This window comes from Saccostrea cucullata, unplaced genomic scaffold (assembly GCF_032062105.1).
Source record: "Saccostrea cucullata isolate Sc308-1 unplaced genomic scaffold, CSIRO_AGI_Scuc_v1 ctg672, whole genome shotgun sequence".
NCBI classification, from domain to species: domain Eukaryota; kingdom Metazoa; phylum Mollusca; class Bivalvia; order Ostreida; family Ostreidae; genus Saccostrea; species Saccostrea cuccullata.
In genome coordinates this window covers 16556-28981 of record NW_026928000.1, presented here as the reverse complement: position 1 = coordinate 28981, position 12426 = coordinate 16556, and the positions used below count along the sequence as shown (strand labels likewise).

The 12426-nt window shown below is 31.6% G+C and overlaps 1 protein-coding gene across 1 annotated transcript; it reads right to left on the bottom strand.

Moving 5' to 3' along the window:
* Nucleotides 1-3943: 3943 nt before the first annotated feature.
* Nucleotides 3944-7813, bottom strand: LOC134276124 (uncharacterized). Its single transcript, XM_062758396.1, has 3 exons — nt 7742-7813; nt 6553-6930; nt 3944-5524 (listed from the first exon to the last, which is right to left on the bottom strand). Exons 2-3 carry the CDS (start codon nt 6842-6844, stop codon nt 5028-5030), a joined length of 789 nt encoding a protein of 262 aa, XP_062614380.1. The 5' UTR covers nt 6845-6930; nt 7742-7813; the 3' UTR covers nt 3944-5027.
* Nucleotides 7814-12426: the final 4613 nt, after the last annotated feature.

Below are 12426 nucleotides of genomic sequence, written 5' to 3'. Positions count from 1 at the left end.
TACTTGTATAAATGTATATGTTAAACATTTAAACAAAAATACACATAATGTATCAACAAACATTGCCATTAATTTAATCATCGGAAAAGAGTCTGTGAAACTTTAATTTTAAATCGCTTTAAGATTCTAAATATATTTTTAGAAAAATAATAATTTTGGGGGCAATAATGAAAAAACATTATATTTTACATCCATATTTATCATGAACTGTTGTTCAACTTTTGTTCAGGGTATGCTATCGATGGCATTCTCTCTCCGACGAGTTCTGATCGGCTAAAAAATGCTTTGTCTTTGTTTTAAACCTTTATGTCCAGTTTTGTTTTAATCAGAATAATCATCATCGCCTTATTCTTGTATAAATGTATGTGTTAAACATTTAGAACAAGATAAACGAATCATAGGAAGAGGCTATCAAATGAAGTATGTAAAAATAGAATGATACGTTGTTATCAATATATTATCAATATCTTATTCGATATCACAATTATCTGTCACATTTTGACCTCCCTTAATTTTTTTTTATTAATTTTAAATAAAATAGTCTTATGATTGCCATGGTTTAATGTTGCAGGGACGTAGCAACAGGGGGGGGGGCACTTTTTTTGCCAACAATACTTTTACTATTGAAAATGTTCATTGAAAGGCTTTACCCCCCTCAATATGAAGGAAATATAGTATTCGAAGCTTTAAAAATGAATATTGAAAGGAATTGCTAGTGAAAAAAGCTGCAAATTTTGACCTATACTCGGGGCACTTAGGGCCATTAAGCAGTGTGGGATCTTTTTCGTGCCAGCACCTACTGTGACACGAGACCTTGGTTTATACGGTCTCAACTGAAGGACCGGTCTCCACGACACACAGTGAAATTCGAACAATCAAGTTTGTAATCGGCTTGAACGTGCTCTTTCCCATATAAAACTTCGACTTGGGATACAAGATATTAATTAAATTTTCAGAAAACATTACAGTTTCTTTTATATGCACAACACATAGCAAACTTTTCAAAAACAGTTACCATTTATCATATATATGGCTATTGAATCTGCAATGTAGCTGTTAGTTTTTTCATAAGGTAACCCCTGAGGTTGTAATTGTGCTGTGTATATAAAAAATAAACCCACACAATTTAATTAATGTTATGATGATCTTTAAAAATATATAGCATTACATAACATAAAGTGTTGATCTATATCATTTTTAATTACAAATTACATATAGAGCACTGACCTCACTAAATGACCCCCCCTCCTCCCATATGATTATTATGGCAAAGTTCATATTTTGCTCTCAGAGGCCCGAAATAAGTGTCACATCAAAAAGTAAAATAGGAGGAGCACGATGGCATTATATAACAAAGATTCTGTGAATGTCTCATTAAATTCTTAAAAGAGACGGGTACCCCAAAGCGCAACGGACGGACGGACATCCCGATCAGTATATACCCTCCCACTTTTCTAGCGATAATAGCATGACCATTCATTTTATTCCATCAATACAACTGACATTAAGGATTCATTATATCTTTTTATAATAAAATATAAGCAAATGCATCATTGAACATCTTAAAGATATTCATATTACTTTTTTTAGTTCGTTTTTGCTATTTATACATACATTGTGAAATACAGAATATGTAAGACCCCATGCATGAGTACACTCCATGGCAGTGTCCTAGATCTTATTTTTGACATGCCATTGCAACCTGGACATACTGCACGTAGGCCAATGCACAAAGTCGAAGTAGATTGCTTTTGTATGTATACAGGTAACAAATTTTTCTATCCCACCCAGGTTATATTTCTGTTGCCAAGTATTCAACAGTCCATCAGATGATAAATCATGACCTCGGATATACCGTTACTGACAGAATTAAATCGATGTAGATAATTAGAAAAAGCGTTATCTTGTTATTTAATTTCTCAGAGAAAATGACGGTGATAAAGAATCAAAATTCTAAATATATTAAGAGAGATTAATTAAATTCGCACATTATATTCATTTTTATTTATTAAATGTACAATTTAGAAATTTCTTTCAAACGACAGCTCAATTAATATCTAGGCATAAAAAAATAACACTGAGTGAAAAATTATCTCATTTTTTGCCCATTGGAAAAAAGATCTACCTGTTGAACTTTCATTGCATTGATATAATGATGTAAAAATATAAAATATGCCGACCCTGTGTGTCAAACTCGATTAAAAGCATTATTTTGTCCTTTCCTTTGTTTTGATTTCTTTTTCACGTGAATTCAAATAAATATATTATTTTTAATTTAGGTTGCATTCACACCTCTCTTTTAAAATATATATATGAGGTATCTGTACCTTAATTACAATTTGGTCTGTGACATTGTTCATATTCCTTGTCTATCAAAATATTCCATAATAATTTTTGGATGTAAAAAGTTTTATAAAGGGAATTTTCATGAAGAACTATTTTTTGTTTTAATCAATTTGCATTTAGTTGCAGGTTTCCTCGGCTTTTTGTTGATGTAAGAACAAACAATGGCAAGTTCCAGAATTTAGAAAAAAAGGAATCAACATGTTTGTCAAGGGTCCAAGTCCTCCGCCCAATAAAATAGGATGTATAATTTTGGTTGAGTATTTTTTGTTATCAATTTGCAAATTGACGTTTCTCAGTCTTCATGATTTAATGTCTGTAAAAAAAAAAATCAAGTTTACCGAAAATTGGTTATACTTTATGTAGAGAATTATTCTCCTCCTTACACACACTTTTCATTTTCACCTCAGTAAATGATTCGAAAACTGAGTTGTGAATAAGAATTTTCTCCGATCTGGACTTCGGTACAATTAAACAGTGAAAGGAATGTGAAGCTTCATTAAGGTCAACATTTGAAAATGTGCAAACATGAAACCAGTGAAAATTAAGTGCAAACCCATATCGCACACAATGAAACAGTACATGTAAATATACATACTCTTTTATGACAAGAGGACAATGTTGCATCGTAAACTGCTTTTAGAACTGGATTACCTTTTATAGATCAATGTAATTCAAACATTGTGACCAGGAGTCATAAAGGTTGCCGAGATATTTACTTCTAAATACCTTTGAAAAGTTTTTATCAATAGCCTGTCACAATTTGTACATATATTTTATGTACATTACGAATAGTATGTTAAGGCATATGGAAGTTGACGATTGTAAACTTATCAAGTTTATCATAAAGCTTTGTTGTTAGATGTTAATAGCAATCTAACACCAAAGCTCTATGATAAACGTGTTGACTAACTTTTCAATCGTCAGCTTCCTTTCCAGCAGCAATATACCTTCATCACTTGCATATGGAGTTTGCAGTTGATTCGGTACACAAGAGCATGCTCTACGTTATGTACAATTTCTAAAACGGGGTAAATTATTGACAAATAAGTTGATGAATCAAAAATACCAGCAATCTCGTTTAAAGTCATCATTTGTAAAATCTATGGTCGATGTAATGACCTTGTCAGCAAATTCAAGGTATCATTGAGTCAAATGCCTACTGACGTTTTTCATAGTAATTGTTAGACCATTATTTATACACTGAATTGACGACGGATTTTCTCGTTATTTTCCGATCGTGTCAAGGAACACACGGCGGGTGGGACCGGTCGGCAGGAGATGCTCACTCCTCCATGAAATCTGATCCACCTCCTATGTTTTGGGGGTCCTTTTTATCCCTGCTCCCATTTTGAATTGTTGCATGTTTCATTAACGTCTTTTTCAAGTAAAATATCAAAATATGGCACAGATGTGTCAGACTCTGTGGCATCTTTCATCTCAAGCTCACCGGGATATATCGTCTCGACATAAGTTTGGAAATAAACATTGTTTATTGACAATACATCGTCGTCTATATATCCAAATGTCAAGTTGAAGGCCACAATACAGCAAGTGTTTTCTTCTTTACATGCTTTCATAAATAACATGAACTATAGACTGAGATAACATTTTTTATTCATGTTTAAAGATTAATATAAGTGCTAAAATTAAATACTAACATACAAAACAAATATTAGTTAAACCTTTGTCATTGTACTGAAGTGTTGTCATAAGGGTAAAATACTTAACACATAAAATCATAACAGTTGATCAAATAAGTGTGCATACTGAGTGATAATAAAAATAGCAATCCTCCAGTAATTCATGTTAAAAAATTATGAAATGAGAGATATGAAGAATATATTCTACATGTAAATATCATGAGTGATTCTTTAAAAATAAATGGAGAGAAATTAGTTAGCTGAATTACTATCCTAATTTTTTAAAAATAAAATTGGCTTAGTTTTGTTTTTGCTCTGTATTTCTGACCAACAAAGATGCTTAAGTTCAACATTACACGGCATACTTTGAAATAACAAATATTTCCTTATTTTAATGTACACTGTACTTTGAATGTGCTGCTAACATCGTGTGATGAATAGGAATTGATGAACTTTATTCAATACTATGTACAAATTATTTCATGCAAAATTATGGAATAATTAATTCTGTAACAAGATTGTTTATATTTTGTTTAACCTTCCATTCGAAATTTTTCACCAGTATATAGGTTCACTATATACCGGTAAAGATCTTTAAATCTACAGCTATATGCCTTTTTTTGGCACTAGGAACAAATGATTAGTGAGAGATTATTATTGTGCCACATCCTACATGTACCTTGATAAGAGGTCTTTAAAGACATTAAATTCAAATAGTCGATTGTTGGATGAAGGATTAGCTGAAACTTTTTTATTGACATTTTTTCGAATAAAACAATTTACCCGAGACTCATTCAGGACTATTTAAAGGACAATAAATTGAAATATATAATAAATTTAATATTTGATTTTCCCTTAATTGTGGATTTTACAATAATTATTGAAGTGTTCATTGGCGGAAAAATGATCTAGCTGCTGCCTTAACCTCCGTTTGTGGTTTATACAAATAGGCTCTATTATATTTATAACTGTATATGCTTTCAACTTTTTCTTCCAATCTCAAAATAGGTATTTACAAATATACATGTAAAGGCTTTTGTTTTACAGACTGTCATTTCTGTGTGTACTTAAAAATTGATATAAATCCTCTTTCTGATCTGGAAACCAGAAAAATGCCGAAGATCTTAAAAATTCCGGAATATCATCTGTAGATGCCTTAGTTTTGGTGAAAAGAACCGGTATCATTCTATGGTTTTTGCTCCCATTTTGCAGAAACTCCGCCCTTGCAATATTATGAATGTAGATAATGCCTTGCTCTTGTTCTTTTATCTCAACTACTGGACGGTTATCTTCTCCTGCTTTTAATGCGTTTTTATATTGCGGTGAAATACAGAACAGTATCCATTTAGCTCTTTTGTAATTTGTGTCTCTCCAACTATGAATATTCAGTTCTCCTGCTCTTCGAAGCGCTTTATAAGAATCAATTTTCACAGAATACTCAAGGGAATCGCTGAGTTCTGTACAAAGTGAACACATTTCAAGTGTATGCCTCTTACTTTCATCGGAAAATGTCAAATAAATAATTGGATTTCTTGTATCTACAATGATTAAATACCATTTGAAAAAATATATATACTTGTCAAACTTTCTATTTCCCCACTTTTATTATTTTAAGTACTATTTAAAAACCTTAAAATCAATTAACAAGTTGCTTATAATTTTGCCTTTTTTCAATGCTTACGTGTTACGGCCAAAAATTTGTAATCGAATGTGTAATTACTCAACCATGACCGTTTTTGTTAAAAAGCATAAAGTGAGAGTTTCATAATTATGTTTTCTGGTGTATCTTTCATTTATTTAAATTTCCATGTGTTCTCCATCTTAAGCTGTTTACGAAAAACAGAAAAAGGCTTCATAAAAATGCCGTGTATGTCCGCACAACAATGTGCAAATGAAGTTGACATGGTCCACGCTTGTAGCATTAAAGGAGAGTTGTATTTCCTTCACCTGTATTTGTTTTTTTTTTTACTTAAAACCTTTAAAAATACCGTCAGAAAGATGAACAAAGCTTACTTGAATTCTTTACAATCATTAAAAATCGCTATATTTTCAACATATACTACTAAACCATCCTAGGGTTTATCCGGAAATTCACTGAAACCGGAACCGGAAGTGCCCAAGGTCAAGGCGTATGCACGTACTGCGACGACACAACAGGGATACTGCATAAAGATTATTCACTGTTTTGAAGGAACCTAAGTGCATGTGCAATTACTCTGCACTTATCAAAAATTAATTGAAGTCTCCTTAATTATCCAAATTATAAGAAACAAACTGGAAGAGTGGGGAATGCATGTAAGGAGACCTCACTGTAGGCTTAATATTGTCCGGTACAAACAATTTCGGTAAGCTTCAATGTCATCCACATCTCAACCCTATAGAACATGAATGGGACAAGACGGACCGGAGAGTGAGAGCTTTTCCAGCAGCAAAATCTAATAATAAATAAACTTACCTGTGGACTTAGAAATTTTGATTAGTATATATTAACAGAGACAATCTTGTACGCGGCTAGGATAAGCCTCTCCGTAAATATTATAGTAAACTAGCCATAATAGACACTTACAGATTGTAGAGGAACTTCTTGGAGAGTTGAAGAAATTAGAAAACGACGCTGATCGGTATATTGCCGGTATGCTGTCCTCCAAAGACTCTGAGCTCGTCGATAGAGGCTGACTTTTTGAAGCACATCTATTATACATGTAACAGCTGCAAACTCCTGGTTTCGATGACTTTGATTCAGGATCAATAGCAGGTTGTTGGTTTAAAGATTCCTCTGGAGAAGCCCCATCGGGACTGTTTCGATGCATTTCACATAGTGATTTCAATAGAGATTCATCCTCTGGAAGGGACGCCATTGATTTTCAGAATCAAAAACTTAAAGTGCTTGCTTAAGGGGAATTAAGCAGTACACGCCCAAAATCATTTTGTTCCTCGGTGATTTCTGTTGAATAAAAATGCTCATTTCTTAGATTTTTAAAATCATCAATTAAGATCTGTATCAATTCTTATCCTGTAGGTTGGAAAAACCAAATGTGATTTCTTGAATTTAAGCAATAGTTCACTTTGAAAGTACACATGTACATAAAAACAAATTTTTCAAAATATTATTACAAAAGGTCAGATTCGAACTAAACCTAGAGAAATTCAAGATAAAATATTGCAATCAATGACTGTAGAAAGAAAGGCTCCTGCAAATCTTACTATTTTAAAGGGACATTATGTTTTGGGGGTATTTTAAATAAATCGCATGACTTAATTTTACAATAGTTAACTACATCATAATTTTGCTCATAACATAATGCAAATACCGTCTTTTTTCTTATTATTGCTACATCAAAATACAAGGTAGATAGTAATCATTAATTAATCATGCTATTCCAGACATATTGATTGATAATATGCAGTTTAACGTGCTTCTCGTGAATTTTTCACTCATATGGAGACGCCACCACTTGCCGGTGGAGAGCTACAAATTTTGTCCTATGCTCGGCACTTAGGGTTATTGAGCAGTGAGGGATCTTTTTCCTGTCAGCACCTTTTATATGAAAATATATACGGTTTATACTGTCTCATCCGATGGACCGGTCTCCACGTCCCACAGTGGGATTCGAACCCGCGACGTAAGGGTCAACTCCTTACTTCGCGATCCTAGAGCAGAAGCTCTAACCACTTCTCCACGCGAGCGACTATTAAGCAGATAAAAACTATGGATTCCCATTCATTCATTAATCTTTTACAATTGATATCCTTACCTTTTGCCATAGGTTTTCCAACTGTTATGGACAAAAAATAATCCTATATATAGATTCTTTGGAAATCCTATACAAGTCTAAATTTAAATACACATCATGGGTATTATACTCTTCTCATACCGCCCAATTACATTGAAAACAGGCCAGGATTTAAGTTGTAACAAATATTTAGGACCCCAAGGTGCGACGGTATTCCAAATCCTATGGACACGCAGAAGTACATGTACGTTGATCTACGCCAAACCCCGCGATGGTCTGACATGTCAAAGTTCAACTGCAAAAAAAGAACGTTTTAACATTATTGTAGCTACTGCGCCAAATAGCTTGTAGAACATTCATTTAATTGCTAAAGATATACATAATGCATGTCACAATGCAATGCTCTAACTTTCAAAACGCTGCGTTTGATGAATATATGCATAATTAATATAGTGTACTATTTCATTAATTTTTTGTCTGTTACTGGTATTACACTTTATGAATTTATTAAAGTGAATTCATGCTCAGCATCAATTTTGCACAACATCACTATACAAAATCCCCAAAAGAGGTATTCTATTTATCATAGCTAAACATATTAGATTTAGAATGAAAAGAGGAAACTAAAACATTAACTTCTTTTCAAAAACTCCGCTTCTTTAATCATATGATATCAATAAAATGACCTTGCAATGTCAGGAATTTGAGTAAAAAGAAAATAATTTATCAGGTCACGTTAACATTCTTGAAGACAATATATGTACAATTGTATTAGCTGTGCATGATTTAAGAGATTTATTTTTAGTGTTTGACCCTGATTATCTGTTTTGATTAGCTGAATGTTTTCAAACCACCTATCTATGGAAGTAATGCTAATCAAAATACAAGTTTAAGTTTTAGTTAAAAAGAATATTTAATGTATATGCATATCACCTTTACATTAAATGTTATGACATTTATGCATGTTGTACACATATGTTTGTCTTTTTTATTTGTTATTGCTTTCTGCAAACCACTTTTTTCGAAGGGGGTGGGTGGATCATACAAAAGGACTATATATACTGTTATATAATTATGACAGACTAGAAATAAAAAAAAAAACTTTTTTCCAACTTCAATCAAAAATTTAAGAAATAGATATAAATCAAACCTTGGTGCAAATGCACTTTTACTTTGTACTCGAACACTTACATGAAAGATGTATATTTTGTTTTGAATTTTGGCATAGAATCTACCTTGACATACTAATCTTATTTTAGTTATTGTTATTATGCATTTTGCATTGAATTTTATTTGAAATTACACAAAAGCAAAAGGAAAGATAAGAAAACAAAGAAGCACAATTCTGTAGATCGAAATTGTTTAATTGTAAAGAGATTTGTATGATTGCCAACCTGTAGAATCAATCTTATTTAGACATTTTATGATTTTTTAAAAGATTCTACACTTTTAGCGTAATGGACGCTATGTATTTTTTTTTGATTAAATAAAAATATTCTAAATTAAATACATAGACCACTAACAGTGATCAACTGAAACTTCAAAAATAAGTAGCAGTTCAAGTTCAAGTTCAAGTTCATTTTATTCACTCAGACCATATCAATGGTACATGAGGTTCAACAATATGTACAATATATACAAAGAATAATATACAAGATACACGTGAAATGGCGGAAATATTCATATAAAGTAACAAAGATAACTATGGAGGACAGACTTTTTCATATACTCTATTTATGTAACAGCATAGTTTAATCAATAGTTTGGAGTCAGCAGATGACAACAATTCTGATAATTTGAAAAAATTTGGTCTATTACAAATATACTGGGAAGATATTTTTTTCTACATTCGGAAAAATATTTGCATTCTAAAATGTAGTGATACTCATCAGCTATTTGTCCATTATTACAAAGATTACATTGTCTATCATTTTTGGGAATCCCAAACCATCTCCCAGTCTCAACTGGAAGACGATGATTTGTTGTTCTTAGTTTAATTAATATTGTTCTAAATTTTTTTGGTAGTAAGGCTAAATATTTTTCAAATCCAAATTCTGTTTTGAAGATACTATAAAAGAGACCTTTAGATGAATCGCGCATATTACTTTGCCACTTCTGTATGTACTGATCTTTAAGACGTTGATCAACTATAGCCTTTAGCCATTTAATATTTATAAAGGTCTGTTCATTCCACACATTTGAGAAGCCACAACTATCTAGTATATTCTTAATACATAAAATCCAAGGATTCTTATGACTTCCTGTACTGAACTGTTCAAATAAATGTCTATATGTAACATAAACAATCTTATTTTCAGGCTTACCAATAATTTTGCCCAATAGGATATCATTCTCGAATACACTGTTATATACAAAGGGAAGCGACCCGTTTCGCCATAAACCATATAACTAGGAGTACTACTTTTTAGATTAAAAATATGTTTCAAAAATTTAAGATGAACACGTTCAATCATATCAATGTTCTCAAAACCCCATATCTCACATCCATACAAAAGTACTGGAGTGACAACTTTCAACAAATCAAGCTGGCAAAAAATTAAATTGTCGAATTTTTCGTATAATTCCATACATTGCTTTTTGAGCTTGCTCACATAAATGTTTTTTAGTTTTACAGAATGAACCTGATCCAGAAAACAGTATACCTAGGTATTTAAATTCGTTCACAATTTCAATAACAGAATTATTGTAATAAAATACATTCTTAACAGATGGACCTTTCGAAAAAATCATAATTTTTGTTTTGTCTACATTGACAGTCAGTTTCCATTGTACACAATATGAATGAAACTCATTTAGAGCATGTTGTAAACCCTCTGCAGACTCAGACATTATATGTATCGCAGCATAGAACAAAATAAATATTTTAAAATACATCAAAATTTCATTTTCTACAGAGTTTGAACTGCTCACATTATTAAAAGATAGCCCATGTACATTTTTGCTGGCCAGAAACTCTTCTAGATCATTAATATACATAGAAAACAGGAGAGGTGATAAATTTTCTCCTTGGCGGACACCAATGTTACAATTGTAAAATTCAGATGAAAGACCATTCATAGTCACAAGAGACTTGACACCATTATACATATTTTTTATAAAAGTAAAACATTTTCCGGTAATGCCATTATTCAAAAGTTTGTACCAAAGCCCATTTCTCCACACTGTGTCGAATGCCTGTTTGAAGTCAATAAAAGCACAAAAAAGTTTCTTTTTGAGAGACATCACCATGTTTGAAAGAAAATGTAAACTAAGTATATTATCCAAGGTAGAATAACCTTTCCGAAAGCCAGTTTGGCTTTCGCTTATAAGATTTAAGCTATCTACATAACATTCCAAGCGTTTACATAAAATGGAGGTAAAAAGCTTACCAAGACAACTTAAAAGTGTTATTGGACGATAATTTTCTGGATTTGTTGGGTCACCTTTATTTTTAAAAATCGGTTTGACAATACCCGTGAGCCATTCGTCTGGAATTATTCCACTATCAAAAATCAAATTAAACATTTTTTTATATACAGGCAAAAACGTAGCTATTGTTGATGAAATATGTTCGTTTAGCAACTGGTCATAGCCTGCGGCCTTATTATTTTTTAATCTTTTAACTGCACATAAAATTTCTTCCTCACTAATCTCAAAATTCAAAAAATCATCACATACACGGCTATCTGTTGGAAAACTTACATTGTCATGACCTTCATTGATGCCCTTCAGAAAATCAAACATAGCATTAATATCTACAGCACATTTATTTATCGCATTAGGACCATTTAAAATTTTCCATATTCTCTAGTATTTGTTGATCGTAAAGATTTCAAGTTTTTTGTTATGCCTTTCCTATAATCTTTTATACACGAATCCATAATCTTTTTATAATTTTTGCTTTCTAATTGAAGATTAGCTTTATTTTCTAAACAAGGATTTTTACTATTTAATCGCTTTGCCAAATGATATTTCAACTCTTTATTGAACCAGGGTTTATTGCGTTTGTTTTCACAATTATCTTTCTTAAAATTAGGCTGTTTAAAGTTAATTCTACGTTTAACGTCACATCTAAAGTTCAAAACCTACGAGTAAACAAACAAAATTTTCAAACAATTGTGAATTTATTTAAATTAACCTATTCAGTACATTAAAAACATTACAATTAAGTAATAAGAGCATTTAATTGATATGACACCTAAGATTAATTTCCCTTGCAGAGTTTTTCCTTAGTATGTAAATCAGTTTGAGTCCTATTGTTAGCAAACAATGTAGTCTAAGACTGAATGTGCAGGAAAGTGGCTTTTAACTAGGCCTCAGTTGTCCTTTGGATTTATATTGCCACACGTCCATGTACCCTGGAGGCAAATGCTTCTTTTTTTGATCAATATCTATAGTCAAAATTATTGATGACAATATTTAAAAGTGTTCATGTTGAAATATCCTCAAATTGAATTATGTCGTATTTTTTCTTAGTACTAGATCTACTAGCATTAAGTTTTGAAAGCGTGAATACTAATATTTTGACCATACTGATAGCTGTTAAATTATATTTATTAAAATTAATACCTTGAATTCCACACAAAAGACAGATTCTATATATACTGTTATATATGGTTATGACAAGTATATTATCTTTCCCAAAAATTGTAGCTATTTATAGGTAAAAAAAAGAAATCAATTACTTTACTTTACTGTTTCTTTCG